General features: G+C 38.9%; 2 protein-coding genes across 3 annotated transcripts; one reads left to right on the forward strand and one right to left on the reverse strand.

Annotated features, from left to right (window-relative positions):
- Positions 1 to 246: 246 nt before the first annotated feature.
- On the reverse strand, positions 247 to 12,474 carry LOC143854082 (protein FAR-RED IMPAIRED RESPONSE 1-like). 2 transcript variants are annotated; one of them, XM_077363834.1, is made up of 6 exons: positions 12,314 to 12,474; positions 11,130 to 11,204; positions 8,020 to 10,188; positions 7,699 to 7,752; positions 7,540 to 7,607; positions 247 to 606 (listed from the first exon to the last, which is right to left on the reverse strand). In XM_077363834.1, exons 1-5 carry the CDS (start codon positions 12,339 to 12,341, stop codon positions 7,546 to 7,548), a joined length of 2,388 nt encoding a protein of 795 aa, XP_077219949.1. In that variant the 5' UTR covers positions 12,342 to 12,474; the 3' UTR covers positions 247 to 606; positions 7,540 to 7,545. The 2 variants fall into 2 exon arrangements, with proteins under 2 accessions (XP_077219949.1, XP_077219948.1); XM_077363833.1 differs by having other exon boundaries at positions 7,699 to 7,758; positions 12,314 to 12,473.
- A 1,856-nt stretch (positions 12,475 to 14,330) lies between these two features.
- LOC143854357 (uncharacterized) lies at positions 14,331 to 27,619 on the forward strand. The gene is made up of 18 exons (XM_077364257.1): positions 14,331 to 14,700; positions 15,700 to 15,822; positions 15,901 to 16,023; positions 16,131 to 16,193; positions 21,906 to 22,013; positions 22,603 to 22,680; positions 22,995 to 23,087; positions 23,423 to 23,509; positions 24,790 to 24,891; positions 24,978 to 25,097; positions 25,349 to 25,411; positions 25,593 to 25,723; positions 25,799 to 25,880; positions 26,060 to 26,118; positions 26,258 to 26,303; positions 26,965 to 27,056; positions 27,138 to 27,207; positions 27,293 to 27,619. Exons 1-18 carry the CDS (start codon positions 14,455 to 14,457, stop codon positions 27,368 to 27,370), a joined length of 1,764 nt encoding a protein of 587 aa, XP_077220372.1. The 5' UTR covers positions 14,331 to 14,454; the 3' UTR covers positions 27,371 to 27,619.
- Positions 27,620 to 27,878: the final 259 nt, after the last annotated feature.

Raw genomic sequence — 27,878 nt, forward strand, 5'->3', positions numbered from 1 at the left:
GCTAACTCATTTTTCATGGATTTTATTTTTAAAATTGAATGTCTTTGTGACCCTGGAATTTTTTCTTCTATGGATTGAGTCCAGTACATTCACAAGGTAAATTTTGAATACGATTAGCCAGGGGTCTAGCCCAAACTATACTTGAACTTGGCCTCTTTTGACACCCCTTAACTCAGTCACCCAGTTTCTTTCTTGCCTATGCAAGACAAAAGCTTCTTCCTGTCTACTCATTTCTAAACAAGGGTGTTAAAATAAACGTAAACAATTAATTGCAGTAGACCCAATTTACATAAACAGTTCATATAAAAACCCTTAGGGGCATTCAAATGGAACAGTATTTCTGCACAGATCAGCATAAACAGTTCATATAAATAGCCTTAAGGTAATTCTAATGTGGAGAGAGAGAGAGAGCAGTATTTCTGCACTAGATCAGCAGCCCAAATCATCATACATTTGGGCAGCAAGAATGGCAGGCATGACAGAAGGAAATGAAAATCCGAACTTTCCGCTTCTCTTTGAATTCGCATATGATCCATGGTCACTTGGATCCTGCATATATTGGCTCGCGTGATTGCATGTTAAAACACATTAGACATCAAAGAAGATCTGCCACCACCCAAAAATAAAATGAAAATAAGAACATTAGCATTAACCAGAATGTTAGGGTTGATAAACAAGAAACATAAAATTGTCAGAAACCAAGACAAGAACAAAAATCACGTGCCGCTTGAATGATGCACATCTATCAAAATAAATATAACATGAAAATATCCAGATTATCTTTAGCATATATCAATCATATAATCACCCCAAGCCATCAAAATGTGCTCGATTTCAGACTCTGTAATGCTTATCCAATCAAGGAAGGAGTAAACTGCTCAGAATTCATAAAGTTCTCACTCAAGTTGGAAATGAAGAATATCATTTCAACAGAAGCAAATCAGGTAGTTTATTGGTTATCTTTTGATAACACTAGTGTAAATGTTTTGTATTCTCTTAAATACTCCTCATCCTCTTCTTCACATTGATGAAGAGGAGAAGTTGGGGAGAAAATATGACCAGTCCCACAAAGCCTCCAGCAAAAAATAAAACAATTAATAAAGGGAACTGATAGGCAAACTACAATATTTTGATAATGGCATTTTATTTTTCTGAAAATTGACTTTTATTAATCCATAGAAAGCCAGGAGCGGACAAGGTGTCCCCATCCAGATCAGCAGCACAAAGCAAGTACAGTAAGAAGGTATAATAATAATTTAAAGCTACCCATCCCCAATTCCCCTTACATTACCCGTTATGCACAAATGCATACAATATTTTGATAATGGCATTTTATTTTTCTGAAAATTGACTTTTATTAATCCATAGAAAGCCAGGAGCGGACAAGGTGTCCCCATCCAGATCAGCAGCGCAAAGCAAGTACAGTAAGAAGGTATAATAATAATTTAAAGCTACCCATCCCCAATTCCCCTTACATTACCCGTTATGCACAAATGCATTGACTCCCGCCTAGCACCCAGTTTTGCCAGCTCATCCGCCATATCATTCGCTGAACGCCTTCTGTGAACAATTATCGGTCAGATCTTACTTACAATATCTTTAATCTCCATAATATAATTTTGCAACCACGATGCTCCTTTTGAATTATCCGAAGCCCACGAGATTACATTCGATGAGTCTCCTTCAACAATAAGGGGTACAGAGAAATGAGATGAGTACCATTTTAACCCAAACAGTAGAGCTCTCACCTCCGCCTCGTTGGCATCGCAAGTACCAATGGGACCGGAGTAAGACATCAATAAGCCCCCCTTCTCATCCCTCAATACTCCACCAACCCCTGCTAGCCCTGGATTTCCTATAGAACTGCCATCGAAATTCAACTTCAAAAAACCCGGCTTTGGCGGCTCCCATTTTGGCATGATTTTATCCTTATCTTCCTCTCCCAAATCACGACATAATTCCAATTTCTCATAATTTCCCCAATTCCATATGATGTCCCTCTAATGCTCTTTAACCATGATATAAGCTCAATTTTTACTTCCAATCCAATCCTTTCACAGGTCTTGTTTTTCTTGGCGAAGATACAGTTATTTCTCTCCTTCCAAATGCTCCAAATGAGAGCATAAGGTAAGAGCTTCCAGAGCAGCTGCCCTGTTTCACCGAAAGGTACTACATGCCAATTAGTAAGCACCCTCCGAATCGTTTTTTGGAACACCCATTTAACACCGAAAGCATTTACCATCCCCATCCATACTTGATTGGTGAATGGGCAGTGGAGAAGTAAATGATCAAGCGATTCCTCTGCCTGTTTGCACAAAATGCCCCAAGTAGCCATTTGAAAACATCTTCGTTTCATACGTTCACACGTATTGATTTTCTCATGTACTACTGTCCATGCAAAAGCAATTACGCGAGGTGGAGCTGAGGATTTCCAAATACCCGCACGATGGATTGCCTTTTTATCACCATTGTTCAAGATGGAGAAGAAAGATTTAGAAGAAAATTCACCGTGAGCTTCCGGGGTCCATATTCTTTCATCCGACTCACTCGGCGAGTAGTACTGAGACTCGAGTAGGGAAACAAGAGAAGCAAAACTGTTAATCTCCTCGTCTTTCAAATCACGTCGTAGTCTAATATCCCAAAAAATCTTTCCCCGCCTCCGGGTCCCTTAACATATACTCTAACACTAGGGCGTCCTTTTTGCATGCCAACGCAAACAATGTAGGAAAAACATCTTTCAAACGTTTCCTACCCACTCATAAGTCCGGCCAGAAATGTACCTCATTGCCCTTTCCCACTCAAAAACGAACAAAGGATTCGAAACCATCTTTTGATGAGCATATCGATCACCAGGCTCCCGATCCCTTTCCAATAGATGGGTTTTTGACCGTCCATTCTCCAAGTTCTTTCCCGTACTTGTCTCCCACCACAGAATGCCACAAAGCGTTTCTTTCTTTCCCATATCTCCAAAACCACTTACCCATTAAAGATTTATTACGTAACCTCACGTTTCCAATGCCAAGTCCCCCGTGTTTTTTGAGTTTTGACACCCTTTTCCAATTCATCAGATGTCTGAGTCTTTTAGAGTGATCATTCCCTTCCCACAGAAAGTCTCTATGCAGCTTCTCGATTCTCTGCGCAATTTTGACCGGAATCTTGAACAGGGACATGAAATATACTAGCATATTAGCCAGTGCTGCCTATATCACCGTGATTCTCCCAGCGAAGGAGATATATTGCTTCTTCCAAGATGCCAGCTTCTTTTCAATCCTCTCTACCACGGGGTCCCATTGTGCTGATGATGGAATGCAATAACCCAAAGGAAGGCCAACGTATGAAATAGGAAAATTAGCTGAACCACATCCGATAATCTCAGCACAAAACTTCACTCTATCCTCTGTTACGTTTATTCCAGCAAGCGTGCTTTTGCCTAGATTGATTTTTAAGCCAGATACAACTTCAAACCACCTAAATACCCTTTTTATAATCCAAACAGATTTCTCTTCATCCTGGATCAGTACTAAGGTGTCGTCTGCGAATTGTAGGTGGGTGATGGTTTCGGAATTCATGCTTGATCTTAAGCCTTTGATATATCCCTTTTCCTCAGCTCTGGATAACATCAAGCTCAGTACTTCTACCACCGTTATGAATAGATACGGCGAAAGCGGATCACCCTGTCTCAAACCTCGACTACTTTTATATTTTGATAATGGCATTAATCACTTTGTAGCCTCGAGTGCTTATTGATTCTTCCCCTGTAATGAGATTCATGCATAACCTTCATGAATCCATTTTCAGAACGTCCCACATACCTTGGTAAAAAACATGGTGAAACCATCCAACCCGGAGGCCATATCTCCATCCATGGAGAAATTGGCCTCCCGAACTTCGTCTTCCTTGAATCCCCTCTCTACCAAAGTCGTGGACTCGATAAAGATCTTATAAATGTCCAGGCCATCGTCTCTCTCTCTCTCTCTCTCTCTCTCTCTCTCTCTCTCTCTCTCTCTCCAAGTGGCATAATGCTTTTTATAGAACTAGAATGGAATGAATGATTGACCATTTGCCCTCTGTGATGTGATTCTTTTCCACCAAGCAATTAATAGAGTTTTAATTCCTTCTCACATATGCCATTTTATGAACGAATGACGTGTTCTTGTCCCCTCCTCTTTCATCCACAAAACTTGAGATTTTTGCCTCCAGATTAATTCCTTCATCCCCACGATATTTTCATAATCAGCACATGCCAATTTCCCTTTCCCTAACCTCCTTGTCAGCCAATGGTTGATTTTCTTCCTTTCTATCTAAGGATTCAATCAAAGAAAGGTCCAAGACCTTGGACCCTTTAATAATAGACAACTCTTCCTTCCTCCAAACTTAAATTCTCTTTTTAAGGAGTCGGATCATTTTGCTAAACTTGAAGCCCTCTCATTAATCATCAAACTCCCCTTCCGTATCTTTCCACCACTGTCGCACCTTCTCTTAAAACTTCAACCTTTAAGCACATTTTCCAATCTAACAGGAGCGAATATTTAATGCTTCGCTGCTTGCATTAGAATACTAGGCGAATGATTAGAGGGTGTCCTAGGTAACAACATTTAGGAAAGATTATTAAAGTGATATTCCCATGACCATTAAACATTAATCTATATAATCTAGCCAAAATGAGAATATGTCCTCTGTTGGACAATTAATGAAAGCATTGGTTTTTCCCATCCTGATTGTCGGTGTCCTCCCAGTCTGCACATTTCCTTCTTCAACAAATCTTATGGTGTTAAAGACTTGAAGTCGCCGCCTATGTACCAAGCTTCTCCTCCCCAAGCATGGACCTCCTCCAGTTCCCTCCACAAATCCTTCCTTCTATGCAGATTGATCAAGCCATAGACGAGACCACATCCCTGAAACACTTGCCAAATCTCCCACATTTAAGAGATAATACAAATTCTTCATCCCTAATAACCACAATCTTTGAAGTGTCCCAAAGCACTGCCAATCCCCCAGCCCTGCCCTTGGAGAGTATAGCAGCCCACTCACGCCTCCTGCTTCCCCAAAGTTTTCGAGCGATCGAATCAGAGAAATTTCCCAATTTTGTTTCCTAGAGAAGCACAACTTTTAGCTTCCTGCCATCAAATCATCAATTATACCCTCAACTGACTTTCTTGTTGGACCCCACACCCCTTACATTCCAGGATATAATCTTCATTGGCACTTTTCTTTCCTCTCCCTTCCCAAAACATGTTTTATGCCCTTAGCTTTCTTGTCATAATTTACTGATGGGAAGAGGTTCTTTACCTTCTTCCGGAGCCTTGTGCTTTGATTTATGCTCTTCAGTATGAAGATCACAATTTGGGGCCACTGATAGTGGAAGGTGATTCTACCAATGTTATCGCATGGGCTTCGAATCGGATTGGTGGGCCGTGGAGACTAGCAAGTAAGATTGATGAAATCATGGACCTGGTACGTTGCATTCGCCCCCAGCTTCATCACCGACGGAGGTCCTCTAACTCTGTGGCCGATCTATTGGCTAAGGCTGGGGCGGACCACACAAATACCATTATCGGGAACGGGGTCTTGGTGGGGGATCAATCTTTGTAATCTTATCTGAGCACTTGTTGTCCTTTGTATCCTCGCGGTGCTTTTGGGGACATCTTGTCCCTAGCACTTGCGTGTCTGTTCTCTAATAAAATTTCGTTACCATTTCAAAAAAAAAAAATGCTCTTCAGGGTCTCACTTTTGATGCCAAAATGTCTTTCCTGTCCTTTTAGCACTTCCAGTAATTCCTGCTCTCCCATCCACACTTACGCCTGCAGCTTTTCCCAATTTCAGTACATTAGCATGTCCCTAATCATTCCCAGCCGTTACCCGATTACTACAATCCTCCTCCCAATCAATATCACCTCACCGAGCAACTAGCTACTTCGTAGCAAATCTATTAATGAGCCATCTGTCATGCCAGTGTTTCAAAACGTGAATGCGGTCAGAACGCAGCCAAAGCAAATCCTAGTCGATTCGCATGAGACGATCGAGTACTCAATCGATGTGGTCATAACTCGGGAGAGTCAAATGAGTTTTGATTGAATTTGTAGGGAAAACGGGGACTTGGACAAGAACGAGACCAAGGTAAAATGAAGTCGACTCGGGGGAGTCCACGATGACATTGGGGAGTTTTGAAATCATCACTATCACTTGTAAATTCATTGCTGCTCACCTCCCGTGACCAGTAGATCAAGCAAGATGACCCAAGATTCAGCCCCATCATGGATAGAATCTTAATCTTATGAGACATGGATAAACTCAGGGTCAGTCCTAATGCTCCCTTCAGCCTGTGTTTGATTGAAAGCTACTCTTATACTGCCTCTTGATATATGAAAAGAACCATCCTCCAATCTTTTAGTGTTAACGACAAAAGAAGTGGAAGGATTTGATTCTGATCCTGAACCTTCCACTTCTTGAGCAGGACCTTGGTCCGACTCCCCTTGATGACTCCCCTCGATTACTGTCACACGTCACTGCCCACCATAGTCATTTAAATCTATTCTTCTAAAGTTCTGCCTCTGCATTAGCACAACTGCTGCCTCTGCAATATCCTTATCATTTTCAAAAATAGCATATATATCGTTTGTCTTCTCCTGATTTAAGGAATGGAAAACAGCACCTAGACTACTTGAGAGCCCCACAAAGAGAGGACCCACCCCATAGGTCTTCTTCCTTTCTACAATTTCCCGCCCAACGCCACTTGTGAGCCTCATGGGCCCCACAACATGTGGGCACATCCCATTTGTAACTCCCCTGTTCTTGTAACACCCCCACCTCCGGTTAAGTTGCCGCCCAAGGAGCTCAACTTCTGAGTGGGCCCCACGATAGACGTAGACATGCAATGAGTCTAAGACCTTTCGAAATTCCCACCCATCTCCTCCAGCTGTCACAGTTGTTCTACGCGGCCATTCTCGACCAGATTCAAATTTGAAATCTAGTTGAGCTGATGGGACCCATCGCAGCCAGGCCCACTTGAGCACCACCTATGCTTGTCTGCCACATACCATACTACTTTTTTCCTCCAGCTTACTATTTACTATTGCACTACATTATTATCTATTCAAATACTGTAGTACAACTATGCCTAAGTGTACAAAAACAAAAACAAAACATAATAGTTTTTTGTTTTTTTTAAATGATGCAAAACATAATAGGTTGAACTTATAAGAGAAGATCATTATGACCAAGTTCAGTGAGTGATAATAGCCAGAATTAAACCAAAACCAGTTAAATATAATAGGTTTCATGAATAACATATAAAAGAAAACATTATAACCAAGTTTACTGAGTAATAATAGCTAGAAATTAAACCAAAACCAGATAAATGAATCGAATCTTAAAGAAATCATTATAACCAAGTTTACTGAGTAATAATAGCCAGAAATTAAACCAAAACCAGATAAATGAATCGAATCATATCATATCATCACAAAAATCATGTGCATACCACAACAGTTCCGAAGCCTCTTTTTTTTTTAATGGCACAACAGTTCCAAAAAGACTTACCTTCAGCTATTGGTAAGGCTCTCTCATCTGCCATTGAAATGAACCCATACTCCCATGCCGATTTGTCCCTACAACACATTAAACCTCCTTTAAGAAATGCACACAATCACATTTCTTTCCAAACACACCATGGATTAAAGTAGGGTATGTAAAACGTACCATTAGTTGCAAATCCCATTACATGCTGCATTGGTTGACGGAAATCCGTGCTCTCTGCAGCTACAAAAAACATAACAGAGTGTAAATTATAAATTCAGCTAACTTAGATTGTAATTTGACCATAGTTATGGTGGGGCACGTTAAACCATCTATTGCCCATTGTCTAGCATATTACATGTGCTGACAACTCCTGTTACTCCTACATTTAATTGTACTATGAACAGATATGAGAGACCCACTTAAGTTAATGCATTCACTTGAGAAAATAAGTAAATTCAACATGATTAAAAATATGTCAAAACCATCAGATGAGAGATCAACCTCCTTGCATGTAGTGACATTGTGCCCCTCCTTGTTGCAATAATTGCATTTGTGTTTCTTTGTCTTGACTGCGATTATAATTGGATGACGTTGTTTGGTGTGCAAGCCTCCCGAGGGAGTCATTTGCAAGAACAACTTTTTCCAGTGCTTCTTGTAGTGCACACAATGCAACATTATAGCCCTCTTTAGACAATGACCCTTCCTCTGCAAATCGTATGACTTGTTGATATAGGCCATGGGAACGTTGGACAATAGATTTGTGGCAGTCACCTTGCAGTCCAACAAAACCTTCATCCAATACATGTGTGCACTTTGCATCCTTTGTCCAACGCTTCAAAATGTAATGAGGTGGGATCTTATATAAACCTGATGCTACGAAAACTGTCATCACATGCCTGCAAAGAAAGCCTCTGAACTCAAACAAATGACAAATACAAGAAACTTTGGCTTCATAACCATTCCACATAACTGTGTAGTCCTTTTTCGTTTCCAAATCCTTCACCGTATATTTTGTGGTTGCTCCATCCTGCTGAATATTTGTTGTGTGACAAGCAACAATACCCAAAACTTCAATTTGGAATTTCTTGAACATGTCTTTGGTGTATACAGGCGCTAACTGTGCTTCAAAAGGTGATGGCGTCCTCAATGAGCGCTTTTTATAGAGTGTCTCGAATTCTGCTTGGGCTTCCTTCTCACATCTATTCTGTAGAGCTATCTCATATTGTTCTATAAACTCTTTCAAAGTGGTTTTCTTAGTCACATACGTATCAAAAATAGAATTTATAGTTTCATTCCGTTGGGATATGGGCAACCCCGCAAGAAATGAGTCCTTCAAATATGCCGGGACCCATTGTCGACGATCTTCATGCAAAGATCGAAGCCATTCATTTTCCACAAGGCTAAACTTTGCAATTAATTTCTCCCATCTCCTCTCAAACTCATCAGTTGTAACAGAGTCATAAATGCATTTCTCAAATTTCTTCATAAAATTATCATGAGCTCTACATACATCAGCTAGTTCCTCAGGGACTTTTTTCAAGATATGTGATAAGCAAAAACAATGACAAATTTTGGGAAACACCTCAGCAATCGCTGACTTTATGGCATTGTCATGGTTAGTAATTATCGCTTTTGGAGGCTTTCCATACATTGCTCTAAGCCATGTCTTAAAAACCCAAACAAATGAAGATGTGGTCTCATCTGTAATCAATGCACATCCAAACAACAGAGACTGACCATGGTGGTTTACTCCTACAAATGTGGCCAATGGCATATGATATTTGTTTGTCAAATATACTGTGTCAAAAAAGATTACATCACCAAAATGAGTATAATCCAACCTAGACTTGGCGTCAGCCCAAAAAATATTTCTCAAATATTGTTCTTCATCTACTTCTATTCCATAAAAGAATGTGGGATGCAAAAGTTGCATACGGATAAAGTGCTCAGAAATAGCCTCCACATCTTCCACTGCAAACACAAGGGGCTTTCGTTGTATCTTATCAAGATGATCTAGGTAATCTTTTCTCATGAAAAATGTGTCTCTAATATCGACATCTGGATCTGGATCAGGTTCATTCTTATCCTCAACCTCTGGGTCTGGACCAAGTTCATGGTTATGCTCCTTGATAAACTCACGTACAATCCATTTCCCCCCTTCTATTCTCTTCAACTTCAACGCCGCCTTGCAACCTTCCTTTGAGATGGATTGCGGGTCAGTATCTTTTCCCTTATGCTTTCTGAAACCATTTTTCGAACAAACATATACTACAGAAATAAACATTCCGTTACGCCTTGAACGACTGGTGAATTTCGTACTGGCACGAAACCCCATGTGCGTTGCATATTCAACATAGAATGAATGTGCCGCATTTCGGGTATCAAACTTCATACCCTCAAAGGGCTCAAGACTTGCATCTCCTTCAATTGAAGTGGGCTCCCCCATGGGAGGATTCTGTTCTACTTCATTGCCCCCCACATTAGATCGAGACTCTTCATTGCCCCCCACATGAGATTGGGACTCTTCAATTGTAATGGGATCCCTCGTGGCTGAAGTCTCGGCCTTGTCATCTTCATCAGGATGGGGTTCAATATCCATTGCACTGCTCTCCACCTTATCAATTTCCACATGCCTTTGAGACTCCTCCGTGTTGGCACTTTCCACGTTAACTACGCATCACAAAAAGGTAAAAAGATTAAAAGAAAATCAAAAGATAATAATGCATTCCAACAATTCAAGCACTTTCAAAAAAAAGAAACCCCAGAACTAAATAAATGAAGGGAAAAAAAGAAAGGAACATTAGCCCACCAAAAAGGTAGAACAACAAAAAAATAGTAACAATAATAATGCATTCAAGACCTAAAAATTCAAGCACTTTCAAAAAAGAAAAACCCCAGAACTAAACAAATGAAGGAAAATAAAAAGAGCATTAATCCACCAAAAAGGTAGAACAACAAAAAAATAGATATGATAATAATGCATTCAAGCAATTATTCAAAAAAAAAAAAAAAATGCATTCAAGCCCTAACAATTGCTTTTGAGACTCCTCGGTGTTGGTTCTTTCCACATCAACTCTCATCACAAAAAGAAAAAAGAAAAAAGAAAAAAGAAAAAAGAAAAAAGAAAAAAGAAAAAAGAAAAAGAAAATCAAAGGATGGCAATGCATTCAAGCCCTAACAATTCAAGCATTTTCAACAAAGAGGAACCCGAGCACTAAATAAATGAAGAAAAATAAATAGAGCATTAGTCCACCAAAAAGGCAGAACAACAAAAAATAGTTGTGTAATCCACCCAAGTCATAAATGGTGAGTTTGGATGTACACTAATTGCAATTCGGATGCACTTTAGGGCTTTCTGAAATATAAATATACCCAAATTGAGCCAAAACTGCAACTTAGAGTTCATTGCAACGAAGTAAAACAGAAAGGAATAGTATCCAACAAAAGGGTGAGACAGCAATGAAACACCCAAATAAACATCAAATTTTATTTATTTTTGATAAAGATACCATTAAATAAAAAAACGAGATTTGTCACTGAGCAGAAAATTTCATTTTCCCAAAAAAAGAAACCCCGCAACCTAAGAAAAAGAAGAAGAAAACATGGCGTACCTGGTTTTTCAACATCCATTGCATCAACTTCCACATTCCTTTGAGACTCCTCAGTGTTGGCGCTTTCCGCGTTAACTACCAATCACAAAAAGGAAAAAAAAAATCACAAGATAATGATACATTCAAGCCCAAACAGTTCAAGCATTTTTCAACAAAGAGAAACCCAAGAGCTAAATAAATGAAGAAAAATAAATAGAGCAAAGAGAAACCCGAGAACTAAATAAATGAAGAAAAATAAATAGATCAATAGTTCACCAAAATGGTAGAACAACAAAAAATAGTTATGATAATACTGCATTCAAGCCCTAACATATGCCTTTGAAACTTCTCAGTGTTGGTGCTTTCCACATCAACTACCCATCACAAAAAAAGAAAATCAAAGGATAATAATTCATTCAAGCCCTAATATTTCAAGCATTTTCACCAAAGAGAAACTCCAGAACCAAATAGATGAAGGAAAAATAAAAGGAGCATTAGTTCACCAAAATGGTAGAACACCAAAAAAAAAAAAATTAGTTATGATAATGATGCATTCGAGACTCGATGGCTAGGAACATAACAGAGAACATGACCTCGGATAGGAGAGAGTGGAAGAAAATGATCCATGTAGACGGACCCAACTAGTGTCGGGATTAGACTTAGTCAATTTGAGCCAGGTAGAATCTTTCACATTCTTCATGAAAATTTTCTAAAGGATTCATTAGCCAACCCCAACTAGTTTGGGACAAAGGCTTAGTTAAGTTGAATTGAGAATGATGCATTCAAACCCTAATAGTTGCCTCTGAGACTCCTCAGTGTTGGACTGTTGGTTCTTTCCACATCAAATACCCATCACAAAAAGGCCAAAAAAATTAAAGAAAATCATAAGATAATAATGGATTTGAGCCCTAACAATTCAAAAGGTTTCAGCAAGGAGAAATCCAGGAACTGAATAAAAGAAGGAAAATAAATAGAGCATTAATCTACCAAAAAGGAAAAAAATTGCGCAATCCACCCAAGAAAAAAATAGTAATCAAACCCAAGAAAAGACAAAAAAAAAAAGAAGATAAAAATACAGTTAAATAAAAATAAAAATAAACAGGAGAAGGTCAAAAATCATGAAACGAGATTTGCCACCGAGCAGAAAATTTAATTTTCTGTAGAGAATAGCCTAAGAAAAACGAAAAAGGAAACACATGGCGTACCTGATTTTTCTACCTCCGTTTCCTCCATTTAAATCTTACTCTTCTTCGTATTCTTCTCCTTTTCTCAACTATAACACGAGGGTGTCTACAAGAGAGAAAATTGCAGGAGCCCTTAAAAAACTGGAGAGAAAAGCACTTACATGGTCCGCGCGAATATCAAAATATTGTGGTCCACATGCCCTTAATAGTACGGTACACCGTGCTCGTATTTAGTTCATATGATCCATTCTTAGGAGCTTTTACAGCAGCCCCTTAAAAATATGAAAAGGGAAGCTGCTGTTGGATCAAATATCAAGGGTGCCGCCTCTCACAAGCGCATGCTCGATCGGGCACTGTATAAAAACTTTGAGATTTTATATAGTGTAAGTCCTTATAGTCCCGTATTTTTCAGAAAGTATTCTACCGACCACACTATAGGATGATCCAAACCATCCATGTCTTGTGCCCAAATTTTTTTTTCCAATAGGATGATCCCAGCCCTCCGATATATCGAGGAACTGCATGTTATGGAAACCTCGTAGATTGGAGGCTAGGACCATCTTATGGAAATGATTTTGGGGGACAACCTATTTACGTTGTGTTCCATCACATGGTCGGTTTGGATCATCCTCTGATGTGGTCTGTACAGTACTTAAAAAAAAAAAAAAAAAAAAAGAGAGACGAAAAGGGCTTACACCATATAAAAGCTCACCACTTGTATACTTGAGACAGCTAATATTCAGTATTTTCCAAAGTGTACTGTACGGCCCACTCCATAAAGGGTGATCCCAACCCTTCATTCAGTATGAGATGATGTTTGGGGCACAGTCTAGTGACATTGTAGCACAACAAAAGAATGGTTTCAATCATGCGATGGAGTTGTGTGCGGCTGTACTTTGCTTTTTGAAAGAAAAAAAAAAAAAAACGGACATATTATAACATGTATAAAAACCCGAGATTTTATATGGTGTATACCTATATAGTTTAGTATTTTTCAAAAAGTAATGTATGGCCCACACCATAGGATGATCTAAATTGCTGGGCCACACCTTGGGATGGTCTAAATCGTTGATTTGATTGGCCACAACACATATAGGACGTGCACAAAAAATAATTTCCGATGATCCTAGCTCTTCGATCTAGAGGAATTGCATATTATGGAAAGGTCTATAAATTGGAGGGTTGAAATCATCCTATGGAAAATATTTTTGGGGCACATCATATTAACATTGTGGCCCATCAAATCTACAGTTTGGATCATTCTATCGTGTGGGCCATACAATACTCTTTGAATAATACTGGACCATACAAGACTATACAGGTTTACACCATGTAAGATAATAGGGGGGTGATATATCCGCCCCTTTTGATTACTTGGGACATCCAGTAACAGTGTATGTGGCAGTCAGCGCCATTGAATCTTTATGACGTGATGTTCATCAGCTGCTCTGCAGTCATTGATACTCTGCCGTTGGGTGTCCCAAGTTAAAAAAAAAGGGCGGATTTATCACTTCCCAAGGTAATATGAGATTTTACATGGTGAATGCACGTGAAGTCCAGTGTAAAGGGTAGTGCAAGGGGTGCCACAGATGTACAGCTCTTGATATTTGATCCAACAACAGCCTCTTATAAAGTGGGCTGCTGTGATGCTGTCGTATCAAATATCTACTGGACTTCACGCGCATTCGCCATGTAACATCTCCTCTTATATTTGATCCAACAACAGCAGAAAGGGCAAGTTCGTCGTTCTGTCATTATGCGATAATACGCACGTAGATACAATTTTTAACATTAATTGAATTGTATTCGCGTGTAATAATGTGACAGGTGCTAAGCGCGTACACATATAATTGAAACGATATCATATATGTGTACGGCACTAGAGGTGCAACTCGGGTCGGGTTGACGGCAACCCAAACCCAACCTGAGATAGCATTCCCTCAACCCTAACCCGACCCAACCTCCCAAACCAACTAATTTAAATGCCAACCCCAACCCCAACCCTAATCCAAACCCAAATCCAATCTAACCCAACGCGAGAAAATGCCAACCCAACCCAAGCCAGAATGGGGCTGAACCCGTCGGGTTCGGGTTGAGCCCGACCAAGTTGCACCCCAAGGCTATACTGAGAGCGAATAAAAGGTGATGTTATTGTGATTATTATGCGGCAAACGAAGATGACGGCAGCGGCAGAGGCGGGGAACGGAGTTGGAGAGATGGCCTCTCAACTTCCGAACGGAAGCGTAAGCAGAGATTTGGCCAAGAAATCTAGAGAAAGTGAGCGGAGACGGAGGCGGAGAAAGCAAAAGAAGAACAACAAGGCCTCTTTGTCGGCTAATGGAGTTCTTGCCACAGATGAAGAGAGCGATGGTGGAGATGATTCAAAAGAGAATGCTGGTCCTCATCAAGTAAATCTCTCTTTATATATCTATCTCTTATTGGATTTAGGGTTTCTGTTTCTTAAAATCTGCCATAGATCGGATCATTCATTCACAGTATGAACTTAGAAATAATCCATCTTTTGGGGGAAAAATCTCTCAGAAACTTCTTTTGCTTGAATATTATGTCTGTAATTAGGGTTTTGCTTAGTTATTTCTGCTTCATATTGTCTGTGGTAAATCTCTCTCTCTCTCTCTCTCTCTCCCTCCTAACAGATTTAGGGTTTCTGCCTCTGAAAATTAGCCATGGATCGGATCATTCACGATATGATCTTAGGGATAATCTGTCTTTTGGGAAAAAGGGGTTTGAGAAATATCTCAGATCTCGCGGAAACTCCTTTTGCTTGAATATTATGTTTGCAATTAGGGTTTTGCTTCGTTATTTTTGCTTCATAGTGTCTGTTTGATGCCTAGCATCAGGTAAATATCTTTCTCTCACTTTCTCTCTATGACGAGATTTAAGGTTTCTGCTTCTGAAAATCGGCCATGGCGATCATTTGCAATATGAACTTAGAAATAATCCATCTTTTGGTTAAAACAAGGTTTGAGTTATGTATGTAATTAGGGTTTTGCTTAGCTATCATTCAAAAAAATAGGGCTTTGCTTTGTTATTTCTGCTTCATATTGTTTGCTTGAATATTATGTCTGTAATCAAGGTCATGCTTAGGTATCATTCAAAAAATTAGGTTTTTGTTTTCTTATTTCTGCTTCATCTTGTCTGTTTGATGCCTACTCATATGTTTTGTGTTTTGGACAAGTTAAGATTTCTCGTTTCTTGTATTTCTATCATCTACGCCTTTTTCTTATTTAGTATTCCGTTTAAAGTTTTTTGGAGCAATGCAGGTAATGACTCATCAAATCCGTGCATTCTAGTTACAGATTTGTATTCTAAATTAGTGTATTCTAAATTAGTGTTTACTTTTTTCATCTATGGAATCATGCAATTTATAAATACCCGGAAATCATCAGGTAGTGGAGCAAGTAGAAGTCGAGTACGTCCCAGAGAAGGCAGATTTGGAGGATAATTTGCTTGAGGATTTCAAAAAGGTCTTTGAGAAGTTCAGCTTCGTGGATGCTTCTGTTAGCACTGAGGTATCCGAAACAGATTTTCAATGTAAATGTTCAAATGTGCGATGGTTTTCGGTTTAACTGTTTTTTTTTTTTTTTCAGGGAAATGATAAACAGGACGAAATTGCTAATGCGGCATCCAACAAGAAAGCTGATTCGGACTCCGAAGAGGAAGAGCAGGATGCACAACAAAAAGAGAAAGGCATCTCGAATAAGAAAAAAAAGGTTTTACGAATGAGTGTCGTATTACTCATGAAATGTAGTTTGTTTCTGGTTCTTTGTAAATATAATAAGATAAAAAAAGGAAACCAATGAATTTTCTTTTCTTGTAGCTCCAACGACGAATGAAAATTGCGGAACTTAAGCAAATATGCTTGAGGCCAGATGTTGTTGAGGTATGATCTGTGTTGCATTCATGCAATATAGCAATTTCATCTCTTTTACTGCTACTCCTTTTTTAACTGATGAATAAAATTCTATTAGAAATAAAAAGCAGAAAAATAAAAAATTACATCTGGGGCAGAGGTTTATCCTGGTATATCACATCTCTATGTACCCTACCTTTTGTAAGCATGCCGGCAAGCTTGTTATCACTGCAAAGAACATGAAAAAATGTACATCACTCTGCATATCTAGAAATCTTTTAAGAAGGTGAGCGAACTGCCGTGGTGCTGAACTGTTCTGATTCACCCATGATATCACACAAAATGTCCCTCCACCCACAGGTACTAAAAACTTGTAACAAAAGATCCGAAAGCACCCTTGTCTCTGCTTCATTTTGGAACCAGAAACAACAATCAAGCCGGAATAAGACAACACCAACACTAAATTATTGCAAAAACACCTCCAAATCCCTCCTGCCCTGTGTTCCCTAATTATGATCTATAAAAATTGAGCTTGATTGCATGGGGCGGAGGAGGGTTCCATCTCATTGTCCTCTTACTGCTGGATCTACACTTTGTGATGAGGATGTCCTATTCCCTAGCAAGATCTTGGCAAGAGTACATATTCTACTCCACCTTTCATGTGGCCCAATTCAAAATTGAGCTCTTTACTTCCCAAATGATCATAGCCACCAAAGTATCCTTCAAACAATCTTCTATTCTTTTCCTTTCACTCTGCCCATGCTAGTGCAAAAGGGGCATAGAATACGACCTTTCTTTCCAAGTGGAAACAAGGCCACTCCTCCACAAGAAGGGAGGAGCACAAGAAAACCCACACCAATCCAAATCATGAAAAAATAACATTACAAACTTCATTAACACATGAATAGCAGACGAAGATGTGATAGGAAGATACCTTTTCCATCCAACACATCACACAATGATTGGCCAAGTGGCATTTTCTCCTCTTAAGAATATTAGTAGCATAGTTTCAAAACTTCCCCGCATCATCGTGGACTCCCCTGAGTCGACACTCCTTTTTACATTGGCCGTGTTGTTGTCCGAGTCCGTGTTTTGCCCTACAAAGTCAATCATAGCTCCTTTGATTCTCCCGCGTTATGATTGGGTCAACTGATTACTTAGCCGCGCCAGCCAAGTACTCGACCGCATCGTACCAAATCGACTAGGATTTGCTTTACCTGCGTTTTGACCTGCATCCGTGTTTTGAGACATTGATTAGTAGAATTGATCTTTTGAACCATGAAATGCATTCACAAGCTTGAACTCTAGGTGGCGCTAGAGATCTCCAAATACAATAGCAAGGGAAGGACTTTCCTCCATAATAAGCTTGCAAAAGAAAGACCGCTTGGAGAAAACCCTGTTTTAATTCGGGAATCTAATCCTGCAATTCACAATGTTAAGAGAAATGTGCACCCCCTTGGATGGGGCATCAACTCTAGTATAGACAGAGACTCGCAACTTTTAAGGTTAAGATGCACAACCCACCTCCCTATGTCCCTCCACCCAATTCTCTCGTATCATATGACAGCAGACACCCACACTTTTCTAACTAAATTATATAGACTGATGAAGACCATCATAGGGCTCATATTTTAATTTTTGAAGTGCCTTTTAAGCCCCTTAATCTATTATAGGAGGCGTACCACGGTCTTTTTCTCCGAACCACTTGTAATTAAGGATTAGAATAGAGTGGATGGATGAGTTGTTCTCACATCAAAAAAATTATGTGCTTCGCTACCTAATGATTTTCGAGTATTAAATAATTGCAATGTGACAATAATGGAAAAAATAAAACATAATATAGTAATACCTTGTTCTCCAATCCGTAGCCATCTTCCTTGAGACGTTAAAGGGGTGCTATAGCCTATATCAAGTCCTCCAAAGTGGATAAGAGGGTTTGGATTTGGAATTCATCGGAGGGGTGCACTATCAAATCCTTCTATCATCATCTTGTGTCCTGCCCTGTGCCTTCCAGAGTAGCTTTAGTGTGGACTTTCCAGGTTCCACCTAGGGTATGTACGTTTGGCTGGGTCGCTTTCCTCAAGAGGATTTAGACGGTGGAATTCCTGCGAAAATGGGAAATATTAATCGTATACCATTGTGCTCTGTGCATAGAGGCTGGTGAGACAGTTGATTATATGTTTATGCTCTGCAAATTGGCCAAGGAGGTGTGGAGCCGTGTTCTGGGTAGATTTGGGTTGTCCTGTATTTTTCCAGCCAAACTAATTGATCTTTTGGAGTGTTGGCCATTGGTTCCTTGGAGGAAGAAAGGTAAGATCGTATGAAATGTTTCCCTCTTTGCAACGATGTGGATTCTTTGGAAAGAGAGAAATGCGCGAGTCTTTAGAGGAATCATCAAGAGCTCCTCCATCCTCTATTTCAAAGTGATTGCCCTAACGATTTCCTGGGTGAAGATCCTCCCTATCCCTACTGTTCAAAAAAAAAAAAAAAAGATCCTCAAGGTTTGTGTCTGCACATGACATGTGGTACAGATGAAGGGATGTTTGTGTTAGTTTAGAGAGAGGATCCACGGTATCGTAGGAATAGGAACCTCCTGCCCGTGGCCTCTTGAAGCTCAATTTTGACAGTTCTAGTATGGGGAACCCAGGGCAAGCTGGAATTAGGGGTGTGCTAAGAGATGAAGCGGGTGCAGTGAGATGGGCTTTCATGGGGCCCATTGGAGTAACTGACTCCAGCGAGGCAGAGGTGCGTGTTGTACATTAGGGCATAAAATTACGAGAGAGAGAGAGAGAGAGAGAGAGAGAGAGAGAGAGAGAGAGAGTCCATGGATGGAGTGGTGGTGGAAGGAGATTCCCTTAACATCATCAGATGGCTTAGGGGTTCCCGTGTTTATCCATGGAGATTTGCATAACTCTTTGATGAGATTCATGACTGGGTGGGCGACTCGTCTGTTACCTTTCAGCACATCAAGAGGTTTGCCAACGGAGTCTCTGATAGGGATAGGCTTGCCAAAGAGGGGGTTTCCACGGATGGCTTGGAGCCATTTGATTTTCTCTCCCCTTGAGATCTCTTCTCTTAGGCCTATCTTTCCTTTTGGAAAGCTTTCCTGTTGTCTGTTGTTATCTTGCTTGTGTATGTTTTTTCGTGCTGTTCTTCTTTTTCTCATTTATTGACCATATCGGTCGTCTTCTTCATTTTGTTTTAATGAAATCTTCTGCCGGTAAAAAATATGTAGCATATACTTATGTAACTTGAATGCACAGACCTGATGACCTATAGTCCATATCATTCCGAGAGAGAGAGAGAGAGAGAGAGAGAGAGAGAGAGAGAGAGAGAGAGAGAGAGAGAGAGAGAGAGAGAGAGAGAGCTGTCATGGAGAAGCCATGAAGATATTCTATGAAGTTCGGACTTCTTCATCTAAGATTCTATTGGAGTGGATGATGGGTTGTATTCAATGGACATAACATTTTCAAGGACAGCTTTTCAGCCATTCTATTGATGGAGGGTGATTCCTCTACTGAAATCACATGGGCAATTAGTCTAGTCTAGGAGTGTGGAAGCTGGGTGCTATTGCCCTTCAAATAGTTGATGGCATATAGTTGCGCCTTTTTATAGACTGGCACAAGAGTGCCAACAACATTGCAAATACATTACCTACAGAAGAGGTGACTGAGTCGATCTATGTATTGTACTCTACTTCGTCATGGAGTTGATTATTATTATAGTTGTGTTGTGATGCTTCTTTTTAATTTGCTTATCATTGGGCGTGGTTTTTGTGAAACAACCAGTTTACTCCAAAAGCTTAAGCTGTTGGAGATGGCGTTATGTAATCTTTTATACTTTAATACTCCCCCTCACATGTGGCCCCTCTTTCTATGGTTGGCCTACACGTGGCCCATGTGGCCCCTCTTTCTATGGTTGGCCTGCATGTGGGCCCTTTTTTGGGTTTGTCCAGGCTTGAACCTAGGCATTTGCTCTGATACCATGTGAAACAACCAGCTTACTCCAAAAGCTTAAGCTGTTGGAGATGGCGTTATGTAATCATTTATACTTTACAGTTTTAAATTTCGGTTGAAACCTTTCGTTTCTGCCGAAATATTTCAATTTCAGCTGCTATAGAAACAAAATCCACTTGGTTTTAGAAAAATACCAAATTTCGTCTGAGATTTTGGGATTTTGTTGGAAACATGCAACTTTCAGATAAAAAAGTGAAGTCGATAAATCGATAGATACCATGACAAAAATCAACTCCACCCGGAGAAAAGAGAAGAACAACGAGGTTCCTTCAAGTTATTTCTGAAGACGACAAAAATTAAAAAGAAAACGAGTAGTGAAGAATCTTACCTGGATTTCGGCCGTGATTTTGTACCGAAATGTTTCCATGATTTTACAAGATTTCGGCCGAAATTTCGTACCAAAATCGAAATATTTCCATTTCGCTGATTGCTGAAACCGAAATTTAAACCCTTGTCATTGGATAGTGTTGCATATGTGCTTTGCTGTGGGATGATCTCGATCCTGGGATTCTTTTTTTTATTTCTTGGAAATTTATCCCCGCCTCTTTTTTTTTTAATGCTAATATCCTCACTTCTTAGAAAATAGAAAAGAAGAATCCTAAACATATTTTAAGCCAGCTTAATGAAGCAACAGTGCAACACCATAACCAAAACCACTTAAAAAGGAATGGAAATATGCTTTGCTTTCATCTGCTCTATCTTCACAAGAATGATATTCCTCAATAATAATCATAAGATGCAGCCATTGTTTTAAATCTCCTTGAGTCAATCATTGACTTACCTCAGTTGACATGGTTTTAGTAGTACCTATTCTTGAAGAATCCATCTGACTTGCCTGTGTTAAAATTGACCGCATTGATCGTTAACTCACCAATTCAACTCAGTTTTACTTTGGTCGAGTTATCAATGTACAAGTTGTGAAACATTAGAATCACCTATTAGTTAATGATTCACAAAGTATGCAAAGGACATAAAACTAATGAACTACTTGAAAAATGCAGGCCATGGGTATCAATTTCAAGCTCGATTTCATGCTTGCAAACTTATCATTATTGCTGAAACAAAATCATGTTTGCAATATCTCAATTGTGGCTGTTATCAGTTTAATTTTCCTTGTTTAATAATGTTGTTTGGTTATTGTTGTGAAAAGTTTAGCAATTTTTTTTTTGAAAGAAATTTAGCAAAATTTTAGTAAAATGGAATTCACCTCCATCTTACTTCATAAAGTTTAGTTCTGATGAAAATTCGAGTAATAATCCAGAACTGGCCGGCATTTGTTATGCTTGTTTTGTTTTGATGTAAGATGTAATCTGCTTCCATTATTATGTGGTCATATCGTCCCTAGACATTTATATGATTTTAATAAAATTATCCGGTTATCCCTTAAAATGAAAAATGTTGGAGCCACATTTTTAATGTCATTTAACGTAAGTGTAATGCTAGATTCACGGGCGCCCTTGCAGAAAGAGGGGCAAAGGACGCCCATCTTAAATGGGATTTGACCAAGGGGGCGTCCTTTGCCCCTCTTTTTGCAAGGGCGCCTGTGAATCTAGCAGTCCTCTTAACTTAATTCTCTACTTTAAGTCTAATATCTTTATCTTCTTGAATCTTTGATCCACAGGTCTAACTCGACAGCTGCATATTAGCAGACTTTGTTTGTATGATTTATCCAGGCCCTTTATTCTTTTTGACATTGGGAATATCTTATTTTATTTTTAACTTTCAGGTATGGGATGCGACAGCAGGAGATCCCAAGCTGCTCGTGTTTCTGAAATCTTACCGAAATACGGTTCCTGTACCTAGGCATTGGTGTCAAAAGCGGAAGTTTTTACAGGTGAGTACTTGTGTGTGTAGCCAACATGATGTGAAATTCTATATGCATTCATGCATGTTTTGAGGGGTGTACAGCGTGGGAACGAATCACACAAGAGGGTGAGGGGAGATAAAGTCCATAAGGTTTCACCCCTCTTATATGTATATGTGGTTCTTGCAGGGGCCAGCTGTAACTATCATGGAGCCAGGACATTTCGGTATATGCCAAAAGGGGGCCTTGAATGGTTTCTTTTTTGATATATTGCTGGGTGGGGTGGGGTAAAGTTAGTTGCACATGATGCCACTTTGCAAAATAAAAGAAGTCTAGGTTAGATGACCTGGTCAATGAAATTAGAGAACGATTGACTAGGTGGCATCCTAATTTTGTCGTGCAATTTTTTATGGAGCTTCGATTTCAAAATCTGAATCATTTGGGCACTGCTCGGACTGAATGTTTTCTTTTTGTTATTGCAGACGTGGGCTGTTACAATGCCTTAAAATTCTCAATTTCATAATGGCTGTGATTAGGATCAAATAAAGAGCTAAACAGTTTCATGTAATTAATAACCTTTAGACCTCATCCTTTTGGTTTGCTTTGGATGTATTTTCAGGGAAAGCGTGGTATTGAGAAACAGCCTTTCCAACTTCCTGACTTCATTGCTGCAACTGGTATTGAGAAAATAAGACAGGTAATTGGTTATATTGAGAAATGTGAGGGACATGAAACTTCCAAGTTCACTAAAAGGGGTAAACAATTTTTTTTGCCAGCCATACTACATTTTTTGCCCATTCTGTTGTTCTTTTGTAATGACTTCAAAAGTTAGACCTTGTTTTTGGCCCCCATTTTTAACTAAAAAGAAGGAAGATTCTTTTCGACTGTTGATAATTTTGGTACCGGATCATTTTAAATTCCTAGTTCTTTACTTCCTGTTAAAATCCACAATCTGTGTTTGTGAGCTGAACGGTTGTTGTATAATTCCTGTTTTCATGATATCTTATGTAGGCATACATTGAAAAGGAGGATAGTAAAAAGTTGAAACAAAAGCAACGTGAGCGAATGCAACCAAAAATGGGAAAGATGGATATTGATTATCAGGTTTGTCTAGGGTCTTGTCATTCTTTTGCATAATATACTGTTTTTAGGTTCTTCCCGTGTTTTCTTTTTCTGCATATTTTTTGATGAATGAGTTATGCTTCCTTTATGTTCATCATCTCATAAAATCGTAAGATCATTGTCATATTTTTTTTTTTGAAAATTAAGATTATTGTCATATTTATCCCTGTAGTTGTACCATTCAAAAAAAAAAATCCATATAGTTATGGTTAATGTGTATGTTGGTTATGCCATTTCAAAAAAAAATGTGTATGTTGGTTATGCATGCTTTGTATTAATCCACCTTCCTCAGCAATACGACGGTTCTGTTTTTGCAGGTTCTCCATGATGCATTTTTTAAATATCAGACAAAACCAAAGCTCAGTTCGCATGGTGATCTGTATCATGAAGGGAAAGAATTTGAGGTACAATTTCTATTTGTTGTTCTTTTATGATCAAACACATAATCTGAAAGTTCTTTGATGTTACAGTAGATGTTAAAACGTTCTTGAACTAGTTTATGTCATGGGATTCTGTTGTTTAAACTTTAAACATCCTAAACGATTTCTTTAAGGGAGACATTAGAAAATGATTAATGTTGTCTGAGAAGTGCATGTTATTGTTTTCAGAAATTTGTAAGTAGAGGGAATTTGTTATGGGGGAGAATCAATCTCTGATGAAGTTATGGCTTATTTCTCTCGTTTAACTTCAGATCAGGCTATCTTCTCCATTGGCCATGCCAGGGTAACCAATGCATTGGATGTATTCACCATCCCATCCAAGGAGTGTTTTTTTTTTTGAACAATAATATGAGTATTCCATTTCTGGGACTTGAACCTCCCATCCAAGGAGTTGAGTTGGTGTCATATATAGGGCACCACCAATTGGGTTTTATTGTTCCGTTTATTCTGTTGGTGCTGAGTTGGTTTCATATAGAGGACACCACCAATTGGGTTTTGTTTTCCCATTCGTTCTGTTTGTGCCCTTGTTTCTATTTCCTTTCAATAGAGTTGTTCATAGTTTGCTGGCTAGCAATGGAATAAGGATGGCTGGGGCATGCATGTTAACACTTATCCAATAAACCTCCTTACAAGAAATTATGTCTGTTAGAGTTGTCTATTTGGCTGGGGCATGCATGTTACCACTTTTCTCAGTTAATGTCTGTTTGGCTTGTGCATGCATGTTAACACTTCCCTTAGCGAACCTTCTTTTAAAAAGAAAACTTTTCTCAGTCATCTATATTTTTTCTCTTCTATCTTTCAATTTGTCTTTTTCTCTCCTCTTTTTTCCAGGTTGATTTCCAAAATCTGAATATGTTAAATGCTTAGTTGTTGGTAGCATGGTTTCAAATTTCGTCCGGATTAAATCCAAAATTTAGGATTTCGGTTGGGTCTGAAACCGAAATTTGGCCGGAATCCGAAATTTCGTGAATTACCAAATTTCGGCACTGAAATTTCAAAAAAATGATTTTTTTAATTATTATTAGCAGAAATTTCGGTAGTTTCGGTCGAAATTTTGAAATTAAGAAAATAATATTTTTTTATTACCGGATTTCAGCCGAAATTTCGGAATTTCGGCCAAGGGCGAAACCGAAACTGGAATTTAAAACCATGGTTGGTAGTAGCGCCTTAGCCTTAGCCTTATGAGTAAATAGCTTGATAGTTGATTATTAGTGATTCATGCATGTGTCTTTTGTGATATGCAGGTCAAGCTAAGGGAGATGAAGCCAGGTATCTTGTCACAGGAACTGAAAGAAGCTCTTGGCATGCCTGATGGTGCTCCTCCTCCTTGGCTCATAAATATGCAGGTTAGCAGAGCTCTTATTTACTGGACTTTCTTATTAATCTTTTGTGCCTAGTTTTAAACGAATTGACAGAAATTTCCTTTGACCAGAGGTATGGTCCTCCGCCGTCTTATCCACAATTAAAAATTGCTGGTTTGAATGCTCCTATTCCCATCGGAGCTAGCTTTGGTTATCATCCTGGTGGTTGGGGTAAACCTCCTGTTGATGAAGTGAGTTCTTGATTTTTGTTTTGCTGTTTTTTCTTTTTTTTTTACATTTTTTCTTGTCTTAGGTGATATATTTCTTGCCACCCTAAGTTCTGTAATTTTCTTTATTTCTTTTTTCTTTGTATTCTTTCTGTGGACCATCTCGGTTCCCTTTTATTTTAATATATTACCATTTCAAAAAAAAAAAAGGTGATATATTTCTTTCCCCATCTGCTTTTGCATTAAAAATCCCTTTTTATGTTTCTGCCAAATAGCATGGGCGTCCTTTATATGGAGATGTTTTTGGGGTCCAACAACAAGAACAACTCAACTACGAGGTACTTTTGCATTTCTTTAATCCTACTTGCATTTTGAATAACCTTAAGGAAAAAAAAAACTGAATGAAATCTGAGCATGAGGTTGTGACATGAGGCATATTCAGCTGGAATAGTAATATTTTTGGAGTGCGTTAAATAATTGTATTTCTGTTGATGTTGATTTATTTTAATATGCTTTCAGGAAGAACCAGTTGATAAGAGTAAACATTGGGGTGATTTGGAGGAAGAAGAGGAGGAAGAAGAGGAAGAGGAGGAACAGATGGAGGAAGAGGAGTTGGAGGAAGGCATTCAATCTGTCGACAGCCTTTCAAGGTGATTTAACTATTTCTATGCTCATTGGTCACGTTAGTTGAAAGCCTAACATTGAATGCTTTATTCTTTACTCAGCACTCCTACTGGAGTGGAGACACCTGACGTCATTGACCTGCGAAAGCAACAGAGGAAGGAGCCCGAGAAACCTCTTTACCAAGTGAGTCTACCAGTTGCAGTTTTACATTTATTTGTTTCTCATTTTTCTTAATTTTTTATTTGCCTCTTGATCAAGTGAGTGCGTAAGTCACAGTTTTACATTTACTTGTTTATCCTTATTTAATTGTATATTTGACATCTGCAAACTAATACCGTCTATTCTTTCTTTCATTGTAAAAGGTTCTTGAAGAAAAAGAAGAAAAGATTGCTCCTGGGACTTTGCTTGGAACAACACACACGTATGTATTGGTTTCTTTACTGAATCCAAACTCATTGATATGACAGTGACTGGGGAACTTATCCATTATTCATACATTATGTATAGAATTCTTGAAATTTCCTGTGTTGGACAAACTCTGATGATTTTCCTTTACACAGGTACGTGGTTGCCACTGGCACACAAGACAAGGCAGCTGCCAAAAGGGTGAGGCAATTAACCCCATACATTGGCTTTATAACTACTATTGCCATAATGCCATTGTTATGAAACTGCGATTTGTTTTGTTTGACAATTCTAAGGCATTAAACTAAACTCTCATTGAAATCCAACTGAGAACCAAAAACAGAATTTATATAACCATTGGTGATACATGCGGGTATTGGCCACTCATCAGTATCGTAAGATTAACTGACTGTATTGGTAGTAATAACTAGATAACAATCTCTCCTCACTAAAATGGCCAATATTGTTGGTAAAGACAAGATCATGCACTACAAAGTATGACAAGATTTTTTTTTTTAACTGGATTTTTTAGTGGAATGACTAGATTACTCCAGTACGAATCTACTTCAAGTGTTTCAGTTTTATTGGCTAATTATGATGTGTGCAAATTGCTTCTGGGAGGAACTTATGCGGAAAAAAAAAAACTAACCAAAAAATGCTTGGTACCATTGTGTTCAAACCTTCATAAATGTTTTTTGTTAACTGCCTATTTGTGGTTGATCTCTATCTGTTGCAGCTATGAATGGTAGCTTCTTTTTTTCTTTGTTTTTGTGAATTATTTGCTGATTTGCTCCCATCAAGGATGCAGATTCATATGGCAATTATCAATTTTCTTTTCTTGTATTGACTGTTTTTTGCACAGGTTGATCTACTACGAGGACAAAAGGCAGACAAAGTGGATGTCACTATACAACCAGAAGAGTTGGAGGTTTTGGACAATGTTTTGGCAGCCAAGTAAGAAGAATTGCGTTGGATATGTTTACAGTAATATTTACTGTAACTAGGACAGTAACCAATGTTTGAACTGTATCACAGGTACGAGGAAGCTAGGGAGGAGGAGAAGCTACGGAATCAACGAGAGGATTTCAGTGACATGGTTGCCGAGGTGGGTTTTGTGCACTTGTATTCCTGCTTATTTTCTTTGCTGGTTCATTTGCTCAGTTATTTATTAATGAGATGGAACTGTGCAGGTTGAGAGTCAAAAGAGGAAGAAGCGCAAGATGCAAGAAAAGGAAGGGAAATCCAAAAAGAAAGATTTCAAGTTTTAGGAAGTTTGATGTCTGTTTTGCTAAATTTGAAGTGGCAGTTTTGGCCTTGATCATTCGTACCTTGTTGGAGTCTGCATCACTCTGCATCTTCTTGTTAAGGCTTTTAATGTATTAGATCTGTAATATCAGACTTGATTGAGCCTAGAAATACGTAGTGAGCTTCAAATCGAAAACAATAACTAAACTTGTAACCTATTTTGTTTTTCATTTTTTCTTTTTGGCAACAACGAAAAGATCATTTTGATTCTATTCACATGGTGCTGCACACTCCAAAAGTTCATTTTCCCTCCTTTTTAACTTGTTATAGCCCCCCTCTACTGTATTTATGACTACTCTTCTTCATTAGAGGGTCCAAGTAAAAAATGGGGGCAAATATATCATTTCCCATCGGGCAGGGGCCAACACGCTCTCTTATGCTAGGGGTAAATATGGTTTTAAATTTCAGCCGAAATACTGAAATTTTGACCAAAATTTTGGATTCCGGCCGGGACTGAAATTGAGATTCGAA

This window comes from Tasmannia lanceolata, unplaced genomic scaffold (assembly GCF_043159265.1).
Source record: "Tasmannia lanceolata isolate RefF3 unplaced genomic scaffold, GAP_Taslan_0.1 ptg000020l, whole genome shotgun sequence".
Lineage (NCBI taxonomy): Eukaryota > Viridiplantae > Streptophyta > Magnoliopsida > Canellales > Winteraceae > Tasmannia > Tasmannia lanceolata.